At 46.5% G+C, this 25,471-nt stretch overlaps 1 protein-coding gene across 1 annotated transcript in view; it reads right to left on the bottom strand.

The window, feature by feature from the left end:
* Nucleotides 1–25,471, bottom strand: part of HOMER2 (homer scaffold protein 2) — an 83,542-nt gene that overhangs the window by 32,234 nt on the left and 25,837 nt on the right. Inside the window, exon 2 of the mRNA XM_020289124.2 lies at nt 3,407–3,563. Coding sequence (XP_020144713.1) covers nt 3,407–3,563 — 157 coding nt within the window. The remainder of the gene's footprint in view (nt 1–3,406; nt 3,564–25,471) is intronic.

The following is a 25,471-nucleotide window of genomic DNA, read 5'->3' as shown; positions in this document are numbered from 1 at the left end:
CCACTCCAGCCACTTACTACTGCAGCATGTGTCCTTCTTCACTGGGGAAGGACAGAGCAGGCTTCCTCGGTAACAGCCTCCTGCCTTGGGAGGGACAGATGGCCCTAAAGTGCCAAGCAGAAGCTCAAGGTCATAGACTTGATATGCCCAGGCCAACAGAGAGAGGCAGCACCCAGCTGCAGACCTGCCCACGATCACAGAGGAATAGCCCACAGGCTGAGACACAACCCCAAAGGCTAAAAGCACCTGACCACCTGTCATCTCAGTTCAGATCAACACTTGGGATTGAAGGCCTAAAGCAAGGTATGGAACACAACAATGGGGAAGCCAGAAAGTGCCCGTGCTCCCAGCCCAGGTGCACCCAGGCCTGAGCAGGCAGCCCATGATGGCGTTCTGCAGTCGCCCAAGGTCCCACGGCAGGTTTGAGACCTGGGACGTGCAGCTGGGTAGGGAGCAGGGCTCCAGGCTTGGGTGACGAGTACACATGGAGCCAGAATAGATGCTCGGGAATAAGGACAGGAGCAGAGCCGAGCTGACCGGACAGGGACGGCAGGGGGAAGGAGTGTGGGCAGGGCAGTGGACAAGGGCCCATAAGAGGAAGGTGGTGGCAGCAGCAGCACAGTGGCCAGCAGTCGGCTCAGCACACAGCACCTACGCCAGTCCACAGAAGACAGGCCCAGGATTCAGGCAGGGTGGAGGCTGGGGATGGGGCAATCAGGACCTCAGCAACAGGCAGGGAAGGGGGCAAGCTTCAGGGGACCAGGCAGGGTCAATACCCACTACCGTTCTGGGGTCCTTTCCCCACGTCCCACCTGACTCGTGGAGCAGGAGGCACAGGATCTGCCCAGGTGCTGGTTTTACACGCAGCTGCTCGCCAGGTCGAGAGGGGGCCCAGCAGGGCTGGGGTGGCGTTGGGATCACCATCCAGTGTGCTGCATTCCTGCTCTCAGGTAGGAAACTTGTCCCCTGTCCCCAGCCCCGAGTGCCAGTGATAGTAATTAAGGCCACACCAAGGCCTGCCCCCCCTCCCCCTCCCCAGGGCCTCCTGCTCCCTTTGGTACAACGAGCCTCTGTCACAGTTCTCTGGTACCACAGTGGCACAGCAAGAACTCCGGCTGGGCTCTAGGAACGCCAGGCAGCGAGGCGCCACGGAAGGGGTGGCCCAAGATGCTCTGGTTGGATCTCTGAATTCCAGTGGTGGCCCAGGTTTTTTAATCCCACTTTTGAAACGACTGTCTCACTTGATGGGTCTCCCACATGGAGCCTGAATTAGCTGTGTTCCGCAGTAAGGGGTCTAGCCCACCTTCCCACACCCACCTGGCTCCTCACAGCTGTCTCGTTTGGCTCAGACTCCACCACACTGTCACAGCCTCCAGGAACTGCAGAGCCGTAACCACACGGTGGCTGACACTTTGACAAATTACTAAAAGCCCAGCTAATAGGACTAAAGCACTTGCTCTAAGAAAAGTCTGTTTTATCTATATTTAAGCCCAATATATCCTTGGATAACTCAACTGACAAAAGTGCAAACCCATCTAAGGATGGCAGATGAACTGACAGAATCTGCAGATGAAAGGAAGCAGGTCAGCCCGATTCGCCACCCCATCAGCACATCCTGGAGAGAGTCCAGGTGGTGCCAGCTCAGAAGCAAAGAGGAGAGAAGCGGTAATTACAACTGCAGCATCACCACATCTCCCAGAAGGAAAAGAAACGAAGGCATCTTTCAGACGTTCACGCGTCAAACACGAGGTGCTTACCTACTACGTGCCCGGCACTTTCAGGCATAACTGCTCCCCAAGCCCCAGGATGTGCTACACCCCGCTTGCGTAGATGGAAAGACCAGTTCTGTGGCCCTGCAGGCCTGTCCACCAGACCGGCTTGCTCTCTGAGGGAAGGAGAGAACATGCTACCTGCATGACAGATGTCAGGCAATGCTCCTGCACCAGCCAGGGAGAAGGCTGCTCCCACCTGCCGAGCCGGGACTGGGGTCTAACTGGGCAGCAGCCCCAGCCTGCCAAGCCCCCAGCAGTGTGCATTCAGCCAGGCCACTGCCTCTCCTTCCAACCCAGCTCCAAAGTGAGGCCTCGTGGGCTCTCTTCCTGAGGAGGAAGAAGGGCTGTGGCAGCTGGAAGGAAGAGAAAAAGGATGGTGGGGCCAAGCCACCTTTATGTGCAGTCTCCATGGTGCAGACGGCACAATGGAGGTGCTTAGAGAACACGACTGAACAGGCCTCATCAAGGTGTCAGGTGGCACCAGCAGGCTCCCGAGCCTTCTGCTCTGGGGTGTGAGGGGAGAGTCCTTTGCCCAGCCCCCACCACCCCTACTTCCCGTTGCCTAGGGAGGCTGACCTGCAGGCTGAAGTCAAGCCAGACTACAGGTGGGAGATGAGGAGGCTCCTGCAAGAGTCCCAGCAAGATCACGCCAGGACAAGAGTTATGGTCTTAAAAGAAAACAGGAAGTGTAAATGGAGACACTTCATAAGGCAGATTCATTTGACAAACTTAGAAAGGAACGATTGTGTGTTTTGTTTTGCTTTTTAGCCCAAATGATTGGGAAACACAAATGGAGAGGCGGTTTGGAGGGTACGTAGGGGAACTCTGTCTCAGATGCATTGAATTTCAGGTGGCAGCAGATGGTCCATGTAAAAAACGTCCAGCAGGATGGACACAAATTAAAAACAGAAAGAGGCTACAAATTGGGTCCTTTTTGTTTGTTTTGTTTTGTTTTTAAAGACTTGGTGGTTCCTCTACTGGCATTACTTCTTCATTCTGCTACCTTGATAATATGGCAAAAATATCGAGGGAGATGGCAGAATGATGAAAGGATGAAAAAATATTTCAAGAAATACTCTAGAACTATTTAATAAAATTCAACTCCTGTGCCCAATAACACCACAACTAGATTAGATATAATACCAATGCTGGCAAGGGTGCAAGAATTGGCATTCTCATACGTGCTGGAAGAAAGAGCCCTTTTGGAAAGCAACTTGGCATCGAGAGCCACAAAGTGTTAATATCTTGACCTGTAATATCACTTCTAGGAAACATTCAAAAGCAAGCAATAGGTATGTGATGAACAACTGAGGATATTTAGTACATGAAGATGCACATTAACTATAATGGTGAAAAACCGGAAGCCACTTAAATATCCAACCATAGGGGGAAAATTAGGAGCATTACAGGCTCTTGGTGGAATTATTACACAGGTATTAAAATGTTATGAAGACTATGTAGTAACAGGGAAATCTTTTTTTTTTTTCTTGCCATTTGCCATCATTTCAAATGAAAAACAGGATATAAAATGATCACAATAACTCCTGTGTTAAGAAAGCAGGATTTGGGGTACACATTGCTTTGGATGAAAACAAAGCAACTGGAAATGTTAAACTCAGTCAGGGGGGAGGTACCTTGGCTCCATCCACACTGATGATGCGATAGCTGTTCCTCGTGACATCGTAGAAGTAGGAGACGGTGACGGCCTGCTTGCTTGCAGGCACCCAGTTCTTCTTGGTGCTGGGGTCAATCTGGAAGACGTGCGCTCGGGTGGTGAAGATGGGCTGTTCTCTGCAACGGGAGGGTGGGGGCGTGAGAGTTGGCAGAACATGACTTAATGTATAATTTATGATTTCTAGGCCACCTACTGCCCCAAAAGATTTTAAATAGCTTATGGAGAAAGATACATATGCATGAGGACAATTAAAATAAGAAAAGGGAAGAGAGAAGGAAAAAAAGAGACACCAGTGAGTAGTTTCCGCAGCCCACACTCCATTGAGCTGCTATTACCCTGAGGCTGCAGGGCCACTGGCCTGATGAGCGATTGGCTTAAGACAGCTCCTTGTTGAGCCGTTTTTTTTTTTTTTTTTTGCAACCTGTCAAGCAAGTGTCCTATTCTTTTTTTTTTTTTGACATCCTGCTGGCATTTTTAGGATTTGGGAACAAATTTATCTTTGGGGATTCTGCAACAATTTTAGGATTTTGCAATGCATTTGCAGCTTAATATTATAACTCTATTAAGTACTTCTCAAAGTTGCAGCATTTTATGAATGGTGGAATTATTTTATAATATCCTTGTAGATATCTCTTTAGACTGCTTCCAGAACCATTTAACAACTTCATCAAGCCTTCAGGTTTTATGTTTCCAACACGTAAACCTTTTGAGTTTTATGTGGAATTCACCAAATCCATCTCTTGCTGCTCTTGCCTCCGTATTGTTGCTTCTTCACTCCACATGCCCGTAAGATCTTTATGTAATTATCAACCAAATTAGCACATTACCTATGTTTCTTTCTGTTGAGTGGAGAATTAGATTTTGACAACACGCATTAAGAAATAAAGCAGATGAATGAAAACTGTAATGATTTCACCACACTTCACATTTTAGTGTATTTACTTCACAAAGCAACACAAAATGAAACAGACTCATTACAAAAAATATTTTTAAAGAAAGGGTCCTTAGACAAACTGGCTCAAAAGTCCTTTACATCTTAGAAATCAGATGAAAATAGAAAAAAAAAAATCCACCACCAGCATGTAAGCCACCACCACTCCCATTATTCATAAAATGCTATAGATTTACTCAGTACTTATTAGAAATACAAAATTAAAAAGGTAACAGACTAATTTTTTAAATCCTTACAATGTCAAAAGAGATGACGTAAAAGAATAGGACACCCAAGTGGATACAAAAATCAAAAGGGAAACAGGAATTTTCAATGTTCTGGACTCTAGACGGAGTGGTTTTAGGTGACGCAGTCTTTGCGTCCATCCTGACTATAGATGGCTCATGATGGGAAAGAAAGCCCTTAGGAGAGACTCTTTCATCGAAGAACAATTTACCATTTGTCCGCCATGCAAGGGATGCTGAGTACCACCATGGACATCAGCATCAACCATCAGCTGTGGTTTCAGAGAGAGGCAGAGGCCTTCCTGACTGTCTTCTCCAAGGGCCTGCTACTTCAATCCCATGCAGCTGTCTCCGGGGGCCAGCGTCCCAAAAGAACGGGACAGAGACTGGCATCCCTGCTCCCCGTCACTTCCCTTCCAGCTCCCCTGTAGCAGGATAAGGACCTCCAGGGACGTAGATTACCAGGACATTTCTCTTCCCTTAACAGGAACCAAGTCCACTCAGTCCTAAACCAACACCCTTCCAGGGGCTGAGTGACAGCTGCAGAAACAAAAGGAATGTCCTCACTGTGATTTCCCGAGTCTGCTGTCAAGAACGGGCCGTGGGGAGCGCGTGCACACAGACGCAAGCCCCACGACCAGGTCCGCATGAGGCAGCCTGGTGCCCAGACCACCCAGCTGTGCCACCCTCAGCCCAGCACACTGTGCTGATCATCTACGTATAACACGGCCTCACACAGTGTTCTCTTGCAAATGTAAGAGGAAGGGCAGTAACCACAGAGAATTTTTTGGAGAATCCAATTATGCTAAAACGTCTTCCTGCTCTCGAAGAGCAGTGAGCAGGCGGGAGGGCAGCAGGTCAGGCTTTCAGACCTTCCCTCTCACTCCCCACACTAAGGAGGGACTGGGTCCGGGTTTTCACGCACTTAGACAAGTGTCTCCTCACCCTTGGAGACAGGAATTAGCTGGGGCGCCTACTAAAAACACAAGTTCCTGGGCCCCGTCCCAGCCCCCTCAACCTAGCTCTCCAGGGAAGGGGCCCGGTGGGCTCCAGGTGACTTTTATCCTTAAGGAAGCTAGGTAGACGCTCGAGTTAGACAGTATCAGATGATCTAGAAAAGAAACGGAAGCAGCCCTGACAGCCAGTAATTCTCCAGAATGAGACGGCTGACCGTGAATGACACAGAACTCAAGAAAGTCCTCCCACAGCTTTCAGGGGCCAACAGTGTGACCAAGGACAGGATTTCCGGATGCAAAAGATGGGGAGAGGGTGTGAAGGGAGGCAGAGGTGCTCTGGTCAGGGAGGAGGGTAAAGACTAGGGCAGCTGGTGGAGGCCCAGCAGTGGCCTTCTGCAAGCGCTTTCTGTCCCCAAGGCCCACAGGAGTGAGGAAAGCAAAGCAGGGAGCCAGAGGGGAGAATGAGGAAGCAAAAGGAGACAGCAGGGCTTGCTGACCAGGTGCAAGCAAAGCAGCAGGCGTCTGCTGGGCAGGACGCAGGCCAACGTGCGCACGCAGCAAGGGCTCCATCTCCAGACCTGCCTGCTTAGCTCTGCAGATGGACAAATTCATCATGGGGTGCCCTCGGGACCCCAACGAGAACCGCAAGGATGCCAGGAGAGCACAGTGCCTCAGCTGGCACATTCTCAGTCACCACAGTCAAGCCATCCACCGGGGAAGTGGCTGCTCCAGCGTGGGGTGTGTGCAGAGACCGGCAGGGGCACTGCAGGTAGTCCTGCCAGCCCTGTCCTGAGGGTGCTCCCCTCCTGACGCCAGAGACCTGGGTTCCTTAGTCCTAAGGCCCTGGGAAACCGGGGAGGGTGTGCACCGCCAGGCTGGCAGCAGCTCTGTGCCCACGGCACTAACTACCCACAGGACTGGGATTTCCACGTGAATAGCTAAGCCTGAGGGCACTGGGGGGGTTCCATTTACTGTCCTTCTGAAGTTAAAAAAACTCTATGGCATTTCAAGAAAAGGCAAATTAAAAAGGGGGGGGGCAAGAATGAAAAGCTCATAACTGACATTTGCTGAGTGCTTACCATTCTGCTAGGCTTGCTCTCCCACTGGATCATAACAATCCTATGGGGAAGGAGCCATACACGTGGGAAACAGGCTCAGAGAGGCCAAGCAACCTGGCTTGGGTCATGCAGTAAGTGACAGATCTGAGATTTGAAGTCATTTCCAAGTGACATGGCAACCCTCCCACTTAACCATTATGTTATACTCTCTTCCTAAAATGACAGCTTTGGATGTGGCTCCCAGCACCCTCCACCTTCTAGTGTTCACGCCCTTAGGTAGTCCCCTCCCCTTGAGTGTGGGTGGGACCTGTGACCTGCTCTTAACCAACAGAATATGGCAAAGATGACAGGATGTCATCTGTGCGATTACATTACATAGGACTGTGAATTCTGACTCCTAGGAGACTCTCTTGCTTTGGTGAAGCAGGTTGCCACATTGGGGAGATCCATATTGCAAGGAACTGAAGAAGGACTCAGCCCACAGCCAGACAAGAACCGAGGCCTTGCCAGGCTCAGTGGTTCACACCTGTAATCCTAGCACCCTGGGAGGCCGAGATGGGAAGATCGTCTGAGCTTGGAGATTTAAGACCAGCCTGAGCAAGAGCAAGACCCCATCTCTATTAAAAATAGAAAACGGGCCTGGCGTGGTGGCTCACGCCTGTAATCCTAGCACTCTGGGAGGCCGAGGAGGGCGGATTGCTTGAGGTCAGGAGTTCGAAACCAGCCTGAGCAAGAGCGAGACCCCGTCTCTACTAAAAAAATAGAAAGAAATTAATTGATCAACTAAAAATATGTATACAAAAAATTAGCCGGGCATGGTGGTACATGCCTATAGTCCCAGCTACTCGGGAGGCTGAGGCAATAGGATCACTTGAGCCCAGGAGATTGAGGTTGCTGTGAGCTAGGCTGATACCATGGCACTCACTCTAGCCTGGGCAACAAAGTGAGACTCTGTCTCAAAAAAAATAAAAGAAAAATAGAAAACATTAGCCAGGCATTATGGTGCACATTCGTAGTCCCTGCTACTCTGGAGTCCGAGACAGGAGAATCACTTAAGCCCAGGAGTTTTGAGGTTGCAGTGAGCTGTGATCATGCCACTGTCCTCATGCCCAGGCAACAAAGTGAGACCCTGTTCATATATATATCAAAAAAGAGAACTGAGGCCTTTATTTCAACACCACTGGAGGAATTGAATTCTGCCAACAACCACCACATGGGGCGGAAGCAGATCTTTCTACAGTCGAGCCCTCAGATGAGATTCCAGTCCAGCCAACACCTTGCTAAGAGCCTTGTGGGAGATCTGTGAGCAGAGGGCCCAGCTGAGCCATCTCTGACTCCTGACAATCAGAGATGTGTTTTAAGATGCTGAGTTTGTGGCAGTTTATTACACAGAGATAACACATTGTCCTTCACAGACAGCTTACAACACGCCAAGCAGACTGCATATATTCCTGCTTGATCTTCCTGACAGAGCTGTGTGTGGGCAGCGCTATCCGCATGGAAAACTGAGGGGCCCAGGATGATTTCAGGCAATCTGGCCAAGAAACCTTGATATCTCTATGGGCAAAATCACAGTACTTTACGAACCTTGCCACGAAATTGAGAAAAGCAGACCCCCGACTTTGCAAGAGTATCTTGCCTCACCTGAGAAGGCAAGAACTGCAACTAGGACACAGAAGTCAGTTCCTCTGAGTGTGCAAATCAGTATAAATAGAAAGATTCCAGAGAAGCAGAACTTTCCAAGCCGAATACCCTTCCCAGCAGGGAAAAGCTACAGAAAGTGTATATCAGAGAACAGACACTACCTTCATATCCAATTTTATTCTCCTTTCTTTGGTGTTCAATGCTCAGGGAGTAAATTTCAATTATACTCCCATTCCTTCTTCAGCGCTTTAAATAGAAAGCAGATGTTTCCGGATGGCAAAGCGCTTCTTTAGGCAGACAATATAACCTACTGTTCCTTGCATAGTCTCTTTAGAGCTGAACAAACACCAATTGCTGTTCATTGAACACATTTTGGAACCTGACAGTAATTGTCTCCAAAAATAATTAGACACTCTGTGCAACATATGTATGTTTGGAATATGAAAAACACTCAGCAGAGAGGCCACTCCTGCTTTGAACGATTTCTGGCTCCATTTGAAACAATTCTGCAAAGAACTGGCATGAAGACTATTTGCAGGAAAAAAGGGAGAGAGAGAGAAATTATGTTTTAACTTATAATTTTTTCACTTGCAGTGCTCAGCTCCAGGCTTTTTCTGACATAAACCTGTAAAACCTCAAGATTCTTATTTTTCCTACTTTTATTTGAATTAAAGCAAACCATTCAGACATTATTTTACAGCATAACAGCATTTCAAAGTCTCATAAGGTGTCCTAATTAGTTTATCTGTCTTGAGTGTTGAACCCCTCCAAACACCATAGGTTCAGCACCAACTAGCCCAGAAGGGTCAGATACTGCCCACCAGCTTCAAAGGCTTCCCTCGCTCTGTCCCCCACAGGGCCAGCTCCAGGTGCTCTGGAACGATCCACAGGCCTCTGACCACACAGCTCTGCCCTCTCACCAGACTACTGCTGCTTTCCTTCTAGCACTTCTGAGTCATCTGTACTTTGAAAAGTCCATGCCGAAACTCATGCCCATTGCTGGGCCCAAAATGCCCTCCCCTTGGCAGGTCAGAAGAACTCCCATTAGTCCTTCAAGTCCTGCCACCGCATCTTGTGAGGTCTAATTTGTGCTCTCAGGACACAGGCCAGGATTGGGCCCCCACCACAAGGGACCAGAAGCGTGGGCTTGCCTGGCCCCTGCCCTAGACGGTCAACAGGCTTCGCCAACCAGCAGGGCCACATTTCCAGAGCCCAGGACAGGAAGCTCGGAAGAAAGAAGAAGTGGACAGAAGTTTCTTCTCGCACATCCTCCCATGCAAACAATGTAACTCAAAAGCATATTGGCGCTCTACTTGCGTACATATTCCACACAATAAGGTTATCGTTATTCGCAGATAATATGATCACACATCTAGAACACCCAAGAAAATCAGCTGAAAAAGTGAAAATGAGTAATTAAAATTCAGTAAGGTGGCAAGGTATAAAATTATTAACAAGAAACAAAATCAATAGCCTTCCTAAATACACAACCAAAGGGAAAATATAATGGATTTTTAAAAATCCTTATAAGTAGCAACCAAAAGGATATAATTTCTTAGGGTTTGTTTAAGCAGCATGCAAGATCTATATTTAAAAAATAAAAATAAGCTGGGCATGGTGCTATGCACCTGTAGTCCCAGGTACTCCGGAGGCTGAGGCAGGAGGATCGCTTTAGCCTAGGAGTTCAAGGCTACAGTGTGCCATGATCACACCTGTGAATAGCCACTGCACCCCAGCCTGGGCAACATAGTGAGACCCTGTCTCTAAAATAAAAGTAAAAACTTCTAAGGCACACAAAGGAAAACTTTAATAAATAAGACATAGCCTGTTCTTAAATGAGAAAGTCAATATAAAGACGTCAATTATCCCTAAATGTATAAATTTAATATAATAAAAACATCAGTAGGATTATTTTTAGAACTAGACAGGGTTATTCATGCAGAAAATTCGATATGTGAGGAGAGCCAAGAAAATTCTGAAAATGAAGAGCAATGAGAAGGTTTGGCCATCTCAGACACTGAAATGTATTATTGTGAAGTTACAGCAAACAAGAAGGTCTTAGCAAATAAGCAGACAGAATATTAGCAAATAAGCAGACAGAATAATGGAACAGAGCACAGCCCAGAAACAGAAGCCTAAGAAACTACACATGTGACACAGGCGGTACTGCCCATTAGTGGGGACACAAGAAATTATTCCACAAACCTGTTACGATGGTGACTACCTGGGTGGCCTGCACCTGCGGGACCTTGGCCAGAGAAGTCCGTTTTCCTGCCTCCTGGTGGGGACCCTTGGGGTGTGGCTGCCCCATTGTATCATTTTTACCTTCTGCCCGATGAATAGCCTGATAAATCAGAGACCCCACATAAGAAACACCTATTGCAAATCCTTCTGGTTTGCCGATTAGGGATTCCCTTTTCAGGTCACACTCACAGCAGGGAATGGAATGAGGCGAGTGTCCCTGATGAATGCTGACAGGCCTTAGTAACAACACTACCTTACTCCCTCAGTGCCTGACAGTTTTTAAGGAGCTTTCAACACTCCCCATCCTGTTGGTCCTCCTCAGGCGTGGGCCTGACTACGTTCTGGGGCTGGTTCACAGGCCGGGGGCTGCTGGATCCATTCCCATGTACTTTGGGAAAGCTTGTGCTTTGACATCTCTGAATGGGGTGGGTGGGCCCAGAGCAGCGGGTGAGGATGTGGACAGTCAGGGGGGACAGGCAGAGCTGCAGAGAAGCCAAGCTGAGATGGAAGGCAAACGTGTACATGGACTGGGGGTTGGCAGGGAGAGTGGGGTAGGCATCTCTGAGGATACAGGATGGGTAAACAGATTATGGGAGGATGATGGAAGGGGCTGTCTTGGCCAAGGAGAAGGGAGAAAACGAAACGAAACTCACTAACAATATTGCAACGCCATCCCAGGTTCAAATGGCACCTCTCAACCCCTGCACAGAAAACTCCTCTCCACCTCCACACACACGCGTCTCCCTCTACCCCAGCCCACAGCCAAGCAAATCTGCCAGGTTTAACCAAGAGGGGGACACGGTTGTCCAGGCACCAAAGGTGTGCTCAGAGACCAGCTAGGGCCACCGTGTGGCTACAAGAGTAGGTGGCAGGAGATGAGGCCTGAGGGAGGGCCAAAGCCGGATAGCCATGGACCCTGAGCTCCATGCTGAGCAAACCAGTCTTTGTCTTGGGGCTGGTATCTCCTGACCATGCTCTGCGGAAGGTTTGTATCAAAGCCATTTTCTCTTCCAAATACATTCCAAAAAATATACATGTAGGAAAAACGTGAAATGTATTTGGACAGTTGTTCCCATAATTACGTGCCGTCACTTCTCAGAAGTGGTGTTCCCAACCCAAGCCTGCTGGGAAACAATGAGCGGAGTGCACACGTGCCTGCACCTAGAACTAGCCAACACACGGATGGACACCTTCTATTCCCGGGGTGTTGCGTGCGGAAGTCGTCTTAGGATTTCCACACACATTCATGATTTTATTCTCTAGGTAGCATAGTGAACACTTAACACTATAAAAACTCATTCCACCTGAATCTACGGTGAACAAAGGACATTTTAACCAAAAAAGCAGAGTTTTAGGATTTACATGCTAGGAACCCCACAAGCCAAGAATTGGGAAACATCCAAGTGGTGATTTCTAAAAAGCCAGGTGGTGAGCTGCCCGAGTCACCGTGATTAATGATTTCTGCGACAGCCTAATTCAAGAGAGCACAAAATCTTGCCGGAGGAACAGTGTGTGTTCTTCCTTTTGCTCTAACACATCTGTGCACAAAGATTTTCATATTATACTGCAATGAAACAAAATATGGAAGGTTTCATGCCATACCTGATACGAGGACGTGACTTGGCAACATCATTCCTAATATTAACCAGATAGAATTTTTTAAAGGACTAAAAGAAAAATATTCTCGATTTTAAATGTTGATGGCTTTTATATTTATATACAATAAAAATGAAATTAGATATTTGACGAGTGTACTTTGTTCTTAATAAACTAATTTTCTTTGATCTTTTATGCTGTAGCAATTAAGCGTTCAGATATAACAACAATCTTGCAGGAACTAATCCACCTGTGAGACCACATCTTGCTGTCTTCACTTGAGCGTATCGTATGATCAGCCAATCTTCCACTAGTATATCAAAATGGGTTAGCTGCTCCATGGTAAAATAAGTTTAGGAAATGCTGAGATTTGAGCAAAGGAGTAGCACGATCAGAACTGCAATTCAGAGGGACCACTGTGGCACCTGTATAGAGGGCAGATTAAAGGGGAAAGGGACTGGATACTATTAATGAGGCACCACACAACCACCCAGGCACCTGGAGACAGGGGCCTGGAGGACCGCAGTGGGGACAGCAAGAAGGGAATGGGCTCATGAGCTTCCACACATGGTGTCAGAACGTCCAGTTTCTAGCCCAGCAGGGAAAGCATTTAGAAGTCGTCACTCCACCCTAACAAGCGAAAAGCTGAACAAGCTGAACAATCAACCACTCTTCTCAGCTTTCACAGCAGTGAGGTCACAGGCAAACCACTGCCCCCAACACTGGAGAGAAAGACAGGCAGGTACAGAGAATCACAACTTACTCGAGCAGAAATCCACGAGCGGAAACCGCTGCAGGAACCAGGGCCGGGAGACCTGAACTGTGATTCGCAAATCGCTGAAGGCGCAGAGGGGACAAGTCTGAGAGTTGAAAGCTCCACGGGACCCAGTCACAGGGGGCACCCACACTTTCACGAGTCTTCCAGGAGCCCCACTAGGTTCTCGCAGTGAAGAGCAGAGAAAAATCCTCTCTCGATTCTGGCAGCGGGAGGGGAAAGTGGCCATTTTAACTGCACCTGAGCACCTGTTCGCCTTAACAAGGTCTGGCCCCAGGAGAAACTGATCTACCAGAACCTAACCTGCTGGGGCATAGTCAGAGCCCAGCTCACCTGGAGGAAGGGAAGTATCCAGCTCCAGTCCCTCTAGCCTTCCGTGTGGGAAAAGGGCACTACCCAGTTCCAGCCCCCTTTGACCATCCAGTCTCACCTTAGAGGGGTGGGAAGAACTGAGAAGCCCTGGGAGTTCACAGCCCCCCACAACTGAGACCTAATCACAGGACTGCAGAACTCTTCCCCCCAACCTGTGCCTTACTCTACATCACTAGATGCTGATGTCCCTTTTACCCACTACGTCATGTCTACCTTTCAACAAAAAATTACAAGGTATACTCAAAGTTTAAAAAAAAAGGAAAAAATAGTTTAAAGAGACTGAACAAGCATCATAACCAGAGTCAGATATGGCAGGAATGCTGGAATTATATCACACCAGGAATTTTTTTAAACTATGATTAATATGCTAAGAGCTTTAATGGAAGAAGTAGACAACATACAAGAACAGATGGTTAATGTAAGCAGAGAGATGGAAATTCTAAGAAAGAATCAAACAGAAATACATGATTAAAAACACAGTAACAGAAATGAATGTTTTTCATGGGCTCATTAGAAGATTGGATAGGGCTGAGGAAAGAATCTCTGACTCTTCCAAAGGCAGGCTGAAACTGCCTTTGGAAGGCTTGGAGACTGGAAATTTTGAAACTTTTAAAACTGAAAAGCAAAGAGAAAAGACTTTTTAAAAACACCTCATGCGGGGTGTGGTGGCTCAGGCCTGTAATCCTAGCATTCTGGGAGGCCAAGGCAGGAGGACTGCTTGAACTCAGGAGTTTGAGACCAGCCTGAGCAAGAGGGAGATCCCATCTCTACTAAAAACAGAAAAATTAGCCAGGTGTGGTAGCTTGTGCCTATAGTTCCAACTACTTGGGAGGCTGGAGCAAGAGGATCACTTGAGCCCAAGAGTTTGAAGTTGCTGTGAGGTAGGCTGATGCCATGGCACTCTAGCCCAGACAACAGAGTAAAACTCTGTCTCAAAAAAAGAAAAATAGGCCGGGCGCGGTGGCTCACGCCTGTAATCCTAGCTCTCTGGGAGGCCGAGGCGGGCGGATTGCTCGAGGTCAGGAGTTCGAAACCAGCCTGAGCAAGAGCGAGACCCCGTCTCTACTATAAATAGAAAGAAATTAATTGGCCAACTAAAAATATATATACAAAAAATTAGCCGGGCATGGTGGCGAATGCCTGTAGTCCCAGCTACTTGGGAGGCTGAGGCAGCAGGATTGCTTGAGCCCAGGAGTTTGAGGTTGCTGTGAGCTAGGCTGACGCCATGGCACTCACTCTAGCCTGGGCAACAAAGCGAGACTCTGTCTCAAAAAAAAAAAAAAAAAAAAAAAAAGAAAAATAAAATAAATTAAAAAAAACTCAGAATATCCAAGAACTGTGGGAAAACTACAGAAGGTATAACATGCATAGTAAGAACACTATGGCTGGGCATGGTGGCTCATGTGTATAATCCTTGCACTTTGGGAGGCCAGGGTGGGAGAATCACTTGAGGCTAGGAGTTTGAGACCATCCTGTGTAACACAGCAAGAACTCATCTCTACAAAAAATATAAAAATTAGGCAGGTGTGGTGATGTGCACCTGTAGTCCCAGCTACTTGGGAGGCTGAGGCAGGAGGATCGCTTGAGCCCAGGAGTTTGAGGTTGCAGTGAGCTATGATGATGCCACTATACTCTAGCCTCAGCAACAGTGTAAGACCCTATCTCAACAAAAACAAAAAAGAAAAAACAAAATAAAAACACCCAAAGGAGAAAAGAACAGAAGCAACATCTAAAGCAATAGTGACTAAAAATTTCCCCCAAATTAATGTCAGACATCAAACCACAGATCCAGGAAGCTCAGAGAACAGCAAGTGGGATAAATACCAAGAAAAACAACACCTAGGCATATCCCATTCAAACTTCTAAAAATAAAAATAAATTAAAAATCTTGTAAACAGCTGGGGGGGACCTTATCTATAAAAGAGCAAAGATAAGCATTAACGTCTAACTTCTCAGAAACCATACAAGCAAGAAGAGCAGAGTGAAAGATTTAAAATGTTGAGAGAGAAAAAAACACCAACCTAGAATTCTGTGCCCTGAGAAATTATTATTGAAAAGTGAAAGAGAAATAAAGACTCCCAGACAAAAACCGATGGAGTTTTTTGCCAATAGAAGTTCTTCAGAGAGAAGGAAAATGACATAGGTCAGAAACTTGGATCTACAGAAAGAAAGCAGAGCACCAGAGAATGAATAAGTGGAGGTAAAATAAAAACTTTTTTTGTTATTCTTAATTGATCTAACAAATAACAGTATGTTCAAAATAATATCGACAATGTATATGCATGTGTAGGCATGTGCATATGCTTATATGTATATAAGAGATGAGAAGGGAGAATTAGAATTATTTTGTTATTATAAACCACTTACCTGTGACTCGGTATAGTGTTATTGGAAAGTGGGCTTGGATTTATTGTTAACCGTATATTGGAAGCCATAGGGCAACCACTTAAAAAAGTTAAAAAAGAAGTATATTTGACATGTTAAGAAAGGAGAAAAAATGGAACCAAAGGACATGCTCAATTAAAAGCACAAAAGGCAGAGAAAGTATGGAAAAAAAACCACTAGAACAAAGGAACAAGGGCAACAAAAGACAAAATGGTAACAAATTATGATAGATATCAATCCAACATTAAGGTGATCAATAATCACCTTAATGTTGATGGTCTAAATATACCAATTAAAAGACAAGAGACTATAAAGGGGATCAAAAAATAAGACCCAATTATGTGTTGTCTACATTAAGAAACCCACTTTAAATATAAGGACACATGATTAAAGGTAAAGGGATAGAGAAAGATGTATCATGATAACACTAATCAAAAGATATCAGGAGTAGCCATGTTAATTTCAGACAGCAGACTTAAGAGTAAGGAAAATTATCAGGGATAAATACAGACAATACATAATCATAAAGGGTCAATATTCAAAGAGAACATAACCTTAATGAGTATGTGTCTAACAACAGAACACCAAAATACAGGGTGTCCCATAAGTTGCCATACATAGGGAAGATGGGAAATTGTATCTAAATGGATCTTTACTTATAAAACATTCATTACAAAATTTTTCCTTTGTATGGAGACTTTCGGGATATTGTGTATTTAAGGCAAAAACTGATAGGACTGCAAGGAAAAACAAATGAATCCACTATTATAATTGGAGACTCCAACACCTCCCCTGTTAGAAATGGGCAGATCCAGGAGGCAGAAGGTCAATAAGGACACAGTTGAACCCAACACCATCAATCAACTGGTTATAACTGACAGCTATGGACTACTTCATTCTACTTCTCGAGCTCACATGGAACATTCACCAAGACAGATCACACTCTGGGCCATAAAACACACTTTAACAAAGTTAAAAGAACAGAAACCATACAATCTCTGTTCTCAGACCACAATGGAATTAAAGTGGAAATCAATGACAGGAATGGCCAAAAAAAGAGGAAAAGGCCCAAATATCCATCAACGGATGAACGGACAACAAAATGTGATTTATCCATATCGTGGACTATTATTTGGCAATAAAAAAGGAATAAAGTACTGATAAAGGCTATCACATGATGAACCTTGAAAAATTATGCTCAGGGAAAGAAGGCAGTGACAAAAAGCCATATACTGTATGATTCCGTTTGTATGAAATGTCCAGAATAGGCGACAATCTATGGAGACAGAAAGTAGAAGAGTGGTTGCCTAGGGATGGGAAACAAGGGGGGAGACTGGGAGTGGCTGCTAATGGGTTCTGGCTGTCTTTCAGGAGGAATGAAAATGTTCTAAAATTAGGTTGTGGTAACGGTTACACCAGCTCTGATTATAGTAAAAAAAGAAATCCATGTATACTTTGTATAAGTGAATTATATATTATTATGTGAACTGATCTCAATAAAGCTGAGTTAAACTAAATTCATATGCTTTGGACAGAGCTCTTGCACTGGCCCCGACAGACTAAACCAAAATGGAGTCACTTAAGCTAAGTTCCAGGCCACAGGCCAAACTACGCTGTTTATCTGACCTTTCAAGAAATCAGGACAGAGATGACAGCCAAATCCCCAAACAGGCCAGTTTTAGCCAGCACGATAGAGAAGTTCCCTTTGCTTTCACCTTTACAAGGAAGTAACCTTGAAATGACCAATCTGCTTTTTGTTCTATGTTTCTGCTTTTTTTTTCTCCTTTCTCTGTCTAAAAATACTCAATGCTCATGTTGCAGGTGGAATTCTCTGAACCTCTTTTGGTTCTGAAGCTGCCCAATTCACGATTCATGAATTAGGCTTTGCTCAAACAAACTCTATTAAATTTATTTTGCCCAAAGTTTCTCTTTTATCAGCTGTTTTGTATTTTTTTTTTTAAAGGATCAAATGTGGAGGATGAAGGAGGAAAAAAAAGACTCACTGAGGTGAAGTTTTCTAGCTCAGGCAACTGAGAGGAGGCTTCAGTCATGCTGATGTGCCTTGCCCTCCCCCCCCCCCCCCCCCCCCCCCCCGCAGACCATCTAGAAAAGATGTTGGAGGGCAAGTGAGAGCCCTCTTTGGGGTGACTCTGCAGGGTGAGCCCACCGATTTCAGCTGAGGAGACATCACAGGTGGATGAAACCACTCAGGAAGACTCTGTGGGGACGAAAGAGGAAAGGAACCACCAAACCGGGAGGCACCTAGGCAGGGGCAGGGAAAGGAGCATCCTCACTTGAAGAACAGGGGCCACGAAGGTCGTGGGAGAGCCAGGAAAGATCTCAGGATCATCACAAAAATCTCAGGATCATTCAGGTGGATTCATCTTTCCAAAAAGCCATCGGGCTGCACATCGTGTTAAAAGCCAACATGTTGCCCTAGCTTTACTGGGAAAGGAAAAGAAAGTGAAGGATATCGGAAGTACACATTGGAAAGATTTAACAATCCTCATTTTGTCTCAGGAGTGTAAAAGCATCTGTGAGGGCTTCTTTCTGCCTGCCAGGGACAATGATGAACAAGAGGACAACTGTCCACAAAACTTTTCAGTTTCCCTCCTTAGAGAATAAGGAACAAACTGGTTCAGGGACCGGATACGCTTGAGGATGCTGTGACCATCCTTGGCCAAGTCATTTTTACTCTCTGTGAGGTGGGACATTAATATCACCACCTCAAGGGTTTGTTAAGATTAAATGTGATAATGTGTGCAAAATGCCTTTTGTTATTAATAGCAACCTGTTAATGGAATAATATAATACGTTAATTATAGGTGTAAGCTGCCACTGCAGAGAAGAGAATCCCTTTCCACCTTAGACAGCTCCACCCGCCCAAACAGAATTTAGTTCTCTCTTCTTATTACCATCAGCAAATTAAACAAAGAAATCTTCAAAAAGAATAACTGGGTGCTTTTATAATCTTTAAAAATTGTTCAAAGTTTAAAAATTAACAAGTCTGGAACTTGCTTTTTTCCTTTACTGGCAAATTAATGCTAGTTTTAGAAGATTGGTTTTGTGGTTCATTTTCCCCTTTTAGGTTCCCAGGTAGCAGCAAGGAGGATTCTAGTATCATTTCTAGAAGCCAACTCTTATAAGTGTATGGCTACTATTCTGAATGTGGGTTTGGGAGGGAAAAGCTATTTTTGTTTTCCTAGGAATCACTCTTGTTTAAAATTGGAATTGCATTGTGTGAAAAGGCTGGTAACTTGCCAAGTCAATTGTAAAAGATGTAAAACACAAAACCAAAGGTACAGCCATACCTCAAAAGAGTGTTTATGATATTTTCATTTATACTATCAGTTGGTCTCTCAGGCTAATGGCTATATGTGTGTTCCAATAAAACTTTATTTACAAAAACAAGCAGCAAGTATAGAGTTGCCAGATTTGACACATAAAAATACAAGACTTAGCTAAATTTAAATTTCATATAAACAATACTTTTTAAAGTTATTTTTTACTGAGATGTAATTCAGATACCATAAAATCGACCTTTTAAAGTATATAAGTCAGGCCAGGCGTGGTGCCTGTAATCCTGGCACTATGGGAGGCCAAGGTGAGAGGATTGCTTGAGCTCAGGAGTTTGAGACCAGCCTGAGCAAGAGACCCTGTCTCTACTATAAATAGAAAGAAATTAGCCAAACAACTAAAAAATAGAAAAAATTAGCTGGGCACGGTGGCAGGTGCCTGTAGTCCCAGCTACCCGGGAGGCTGAGGTAGGAGCATCCCTTGAATTTGATATTATAGTGAGCCATGATCATGCCACTGCACTCCAGCCTAAGTGACAGAGTAAAACCTTGTCTCCAAAAAAATAATTTTTTTTTAAATTTTTAAATATTGAAAACAGAAAAGTGGGGTTTGGAGAGACAAGAAAGGAGTCAGGTAAACAGCCAAGCGAATGATTTTTAGGCAATGCAATCCTGAGAATACGAGCAGACCCCCAGATTGTGGGTGGGCCACACTTCAAAGACCAGGAAGACATCCTACTGGCCTTGCCATTCTCTGCCTGTTTACAGTGGCCTGGATGGAGTTGAAGCCCAGCATCCCTGCCCCCTGGGGAGGGTGATGGGTATAGAAGCCCAGTGCCCAAGAAGGATGTCCACTTTTCTTACTTTGCTTTCAAGTTACTCTGATCATCTGAGGCTACATAGAGAGGAGCGCTCCAGATCCTTCTAGAACTTCTCTTACGCTGGAAACCCCATCGGCTCCTGACCAATGGTGCCTGCCAGCAGGGCCTGAGAGTCTGCCCCATGCCTGTGGCCAGAGCACACGCCTGTCTCCCCTTATCTCCACCACTGTCCTTGCTTCTGTTATTTCATCCCGACAGCAGCCCTCTCTTAGGTCATCTTCCTTAAAGCAACACAAAGCACTGCTCGGAAGAGCAAACTAACGGCAGGGGGACAGTCACTCACACAGTCAGCTTTCCATGCCTAGACCCCTCTCCAGACTCCCACGCTCAGGTTCCCCACAAGCCAGTCCCTCAGCCTGGCTCCCCACGAATGCTCATATGCCATCTCTTTTCTGGTCATTTGTTCAAAACGCGTGCTGGGACCATGGAAAACGATTTATTTGGTGATTCCTCAAAAAGTGAAACACAGTATTAGCACACAGTTGTGCATTTTCACTTCTAGACATACACCCCAAAGAGTTGAAAACAGAGACTCAAACATCTACTTGTGTGCCCAAGTTCAAAGCAGCGCTGTTCACAACAGCCAAAAGAGAGAAACAACCCAAATGTTTACCGGCACATAATGGATAAACCAAACGTGGCATGTGCTTACGGTGGAGTATTATAAGGCCTTAGAAAGGGACAAAAGTCTGACACGTGCTACGACAAGGATGAACCTTGAAAATATGCTCAGTGGAACAAACCGAGCAAAAAGGATAAATATTGATGTCTACTGATACAAATCAAACCGTCAAATTCATAGAGACGGAGACCAAGACAGTGAAGATTGGGGTCGGGGAGGAGGGAGTGGGGAGCGATTGCTTAATGGGTACAGAGTTTCAGTTTGGGGTGATGAAAAGGTTCTGGAAGGGGAGAGACTGTGCATGTACTTAATGCCACCGAGTCATACACTTAAAAGGATGCAAATGGTAAATTTTATGTATGTTTTACAACAACAGAGTGTGCTGGGAGCAACTCCTGGTGAGGCAGGGGATGGCTTCAGAGTAACGATGGGCCGAGTGCTCAGGCGGACGGCGGAGAAGAGCAACCCGAGGAACAGCTCGAAGGCGCCGAGGAGGCAGGCATGGCACAGACGGGTGGCGCGGAGGCAGGAGGAGGACGTGGCTGGCAGGAGGAAGCGGGGAGAACACCGACTCGGACAGTTCTGGCAGGGAGTGGCCCACAGTGGAAAACGGCTCAAGGGAGCCAAGCAGGGTGACGCCTGCAGAGTTCGCAAGGGAACAAAAGTGGCCACAGGCACTGGAGAAAAAGTTACACTGTCTCAGTAGAAAAGAAATTTGAGGCCGGGCGCTGTGGCTCACGCCTGTAATCCTAGCTCTTGGGAGGCCGAGGCGGGCGGATTGCTCAAGGTCAGGAGTTCAAAACCAGCCTGAGCAAGAGCGAGACCCCGTCTCTACTATAAATAGAAAGAAATTAATTGGCCAACTGATATATATATAAAAAATAAGCCGGGCATGGTGGCGCATGCCTGTAGTCCCAGCTACTCGGGAGGCTGAGGCAGGAGGATCGCTTGAGCCCAGGAGTTTGAGGTTGCTGTGAGCTAGGCTGACGCCACGGCACTCACTCTAGCCTGGACAACAAAGTGAGACTCTGTCTCAAAAAAAAAAAAAAAAAAAAAAAAAAGAAAAGAAAAGAAATTTGAACTAAGTGAGATCCTTTTTAGCATCAAATGGCAAAAAACGGGGGGGGGGGGGGGGGGGAGGGATCAGTTGTGCCCAAGACTGGAGATGGAAGTGGCGACGGCTGTGCACGATAGGAGTGGACCTGATGCCCCACATACACACTTAAAAATGGCTCACGTGACAAATTGTATGTTCTGTACATTTTACCACACTTTTTTCCAAAGACTGGGAAAAAACCACTGTCCGCTAGACCGGGGCACATCTGTCTCTTCTGCACTAGCGATGGGGTGTCCCTTGACAGAATTCTCTGGGAGGCAAGTTATCGTCACATGTCGAAGCCTCAGAACTGCAAACTCCTGCGCCCAGCAACTCCAGTTCTAGGAATCTATTCAAAGGCCATAAATCGAGACACGCACAGATACATAGGCAAAAGACAGTCACTGATGACCTGCTTATCAAAAACAAATAAACAGACAAGTACCATGGATGTGTTGGGCAATTAAAAAGAAAAAAAAAGAAATAATAATTATAAAAAATTAAAAAAATAAACACAAATAAACAATAATACACCTGGAAATAACCTAAATGCCTCAAAGTAGAGGACTGGTTAGATAAAGTATGATATATCCATGCAAGAAATACATTCAGCCTTTCAAAATTATAAGTGGGCCCGGGCGTGGTGGCTCACACCTATAATCCCAACACTGTGGGAGGCTGAGGCAGGAGGATCACTTGAGCCCAGGAGTTGGAGGCTGCAGTGAGCTGTGATCGCACCACTGCGCTCCAGCCTGGTAACAGAGCAATATCCTGTCTCTAACCAGAAAACAAAAAACAAACAAATAAATTATAAGTGAATATTTACTCACATGAAAAGATGGTCTATTTTTCCTTAACCATTCTGATGGATTCTCTACTATGTGTTACAAAATAAGGAGGCCACCAAGTGTTGCTGAGTCCCTATCTAGCTATGACCTTCTCTGTCCCCTTCCCTACCACATGGAACTAGCCAGGTCTTGGAAGACTTGAGTCTCACCTGAAATCTCTTGCCTCAGAGGAAACAAAACAAAACAATGGGGGAAAAATAATTCAGAGGTTCCAGAATTCCAGTAATAACTAGCCAACACTAGGACTGCACAGTGAAAAGAGCAAGTTACAAAATAGCATTGTCCTCTGCTCCCATTCTTATAAATGTGTTTACAAATATACATTAACTTAGCAAATATTTAGTACATGACTGCAAAGGAGAGCCGTGCTGGGTTGCTGAGAACATCCCAGGAAACAAGACAGGCGCAGCCTCTGCCTCAGAATCCAGGAAACTGGGCCCCTGTCTGTGGCTGAGTACCTGAGTGTGCACGGGAAGGGGGGCAAAAGGGGAACCCTACACCTGGGGTTTTCTCCAGTAGGGCTGAGCACAGGTCGACTGAATGAATGCATGCGAGGTACAGACATGAGCCTTGCTACAATGTGCTGTCACGTCTGGGCAAGAGAGGGGCCAAAGGTCAAGCGCAGAACCACCTGGACCAAACAGAACAGGTGGGAGGGAGCTCCAAACACCAGGTTGGCAGAGAGGGAGAGGTAGGCACCCTCAAGAACTTTAGAAGGCAAGGGGACCAAGACAACAGAAACTGGGTGGGGACGTGGCACCACCAGAACTGAGCCCTGAGTGGCCCAGCGCTTGGCCCAATACCACCGAGGTATGAGCTGCTCTGCAAAGAGCCGTAGTCCTCATTTTAAACTTTTGTTTGGTTTTGATCTAACCCACAGTTAACCCCCACGTTTCCAACCTAGTGACCAAGAAGTATCCATTTATCATTTGCATTTTCCCTATAAGACCCACTATTGAAAGATTTTGGCCTTCTCCAGGCAGAATTTATGAAGGGTAATTTATTTCCTCATTTCTTTGTGGGTCTAAGTTACACTTTATCTGCCAAACTGCTTTCTAATCTGCAGGATTTCACCAAGGTGGCCTCAAGAATGGATAGGATTCCAGCCAAAAATGACGGTATGTTAGTTACCAGATTGAGCAACCTGAAAGCAGAACAGCTGCCCTTTGTCTTGGGGAAATAATGACACTGGGTGGGCACCTGCCCCTGCTCACCCAGGCACCTGGGTGGGAATTGCTGGAGCAGCCATTCCCTTTGCACCCAGGGACCTAGCAATGACACCAGAGGCAGCACATGCAGGAAGGCGAAAACAGGGAGGCTCTGCCCCCGTGGGGTCAGCAACAAGGCCCGGCGTCCACGAAAGGGAGAAGTGACATGCTTAGAATTTAATATTATGAAGCAGTTAAGGGCAGTTTTCAGGGAAGGAAACCTAGTCAACAAGAATGACCCCGTCGGTCCAGAGGCATGGTGAATTTACTCCTGCATGTCCAAACAGTGTCCCTCCCACCAGCCCTTTATTTGCCACTGCCCCGTGCACACAGTAGGTCCAAAATACTTGCTAAACTAGATTATGTGGCTTTGATGTAATGTGGGTACTATATCACATGCGCCCAGCAAGGCAAAACTCCTTTCTATTATTTCCCACAATGTCAAGGGCAAAAGTGTAACCAGCCTTATTTGATCTAAAAGGACAGGTATGGGGACCCCATGGCGGACCCCCAACAGGCTGGGACAGCTGCTGTGGCCAGAGCCCTGCAGGATTCTGGTCCCAGCTGGACCATGTGCTCCGTGGAGCAGCTCAGAGCAAGTCAACGAATAAACAAAAAGAAACTGGGGGCTGAGAACAGGCAGGGCCGCCAGAGCCTCGCTCTCATCAAAGTCCCAGCTTCTACCCTCATATGAGCCCTTAAAAATTTAACACTTATTCAGTCTGCTCTGTGGAAGAAAAAAAAAAAAAAAAATTTAACACTTGAGCCTAGGGACACAAAGATGAACAGATGACACCTCCCCCTGACAGCACTCGCTGGCAGTGACACAGAGTGAGCAGCACCTGTGGGTGCAGACGCTCAGGCCATAGTGCTGTCGGGCTCAGGTATCACAGCCAGAGGTCTTGGCCAGGGATCCTCTAGGGCAGGCAGATGCTGTTCTCGGGATGGCATGATCTTGTTGGGACGGTGCCCATAAGCCATGCGACAGGACACCACAGTGCTCAGATTCCCCTCCAACTGGGACCTCATTTCCGCATGATACTCAAATATTGGGCCCCATCTCAGCAAGAGAGGCTGGGCGGTCCACTGGGGGCTCATTTCCAGAGTTTTTCTCCATGAGGCTTTTCCAACACACACCTCCCCCCACAGCTTCAAGGACCACCTCCACACAATGATGCCTGAATGCACACTCCTAGCCGAAGTGTCTCTCCTGAACCCACGCTCACGCCTTCCCTCCCTGCACACCTATTTCAGTGACTCACACCAGCAGATCTGTCCCCTGGCAGAGACGGAGGAGTCTTATGCCCAGCAAATGGCAGGAACATCTCCCATCTCTGTCCTCTCCCCAGTGGCCCAGGCCCTCTGCCTGCTGCCTAGCTGTCCTCCGTGGGCCACCGGTGTGCGGAGCTCGGCCCCACCAACGGCTGCATCGTGCACGGCTCTGAGGGTGTGGATCACAGTGTGCTCATGAAAGACGTGCATACTTATGTCAACTGCCTGGCAGCTTTTATAACTTGTACAAAGATGTCATTTGGGCAGGGAAGAAGCAGCCTGCTGAGAAAGGGATCTCCACCCGCAGGTGCAGAGCGGGACCTGGATGACTGGAGTATCAGGGCTGGGCACTGACTATGATCCGTCTTGTCCATTTGCCTGGGTGCTGTGAAAATATTTTCCATGTGTCCATGACACTAAAACGATTGGGAAACACTGACCTAGATTATAACAATAGCTTCTCTCCGTCGCCGGATCTTCTCTGTTTGCATATAAACAAGCTCAGGTCTCCCCGTCTGTACCAGACCTGTAAGTCAGTGTGCCTGCTCCACCCAGTGTGCCCTGCTGCCGCAGGCCCTGCTCTGGGAAGTTGCAC

The sequence above is a fragment of the Microcebus murinus genome, chromosome 7, assembly GCF_040939455.1.
Source record: "Microcebus murinus isolate Inina chromosome 7, M.murinus_Inina_mat1.0, whole genome shotgun sequence".
In the NCBI taxonomy this organism is placed as follows: domain Eukaryota; kingdom Metazoa; phylum Chordata; class Mammalia; order Primates; family Cheirogaleidae; genus Microcebus; species Microcebus murinus.
This window is presented reverse-complemented; position numbering and strand designations above follow the sequence as displayed.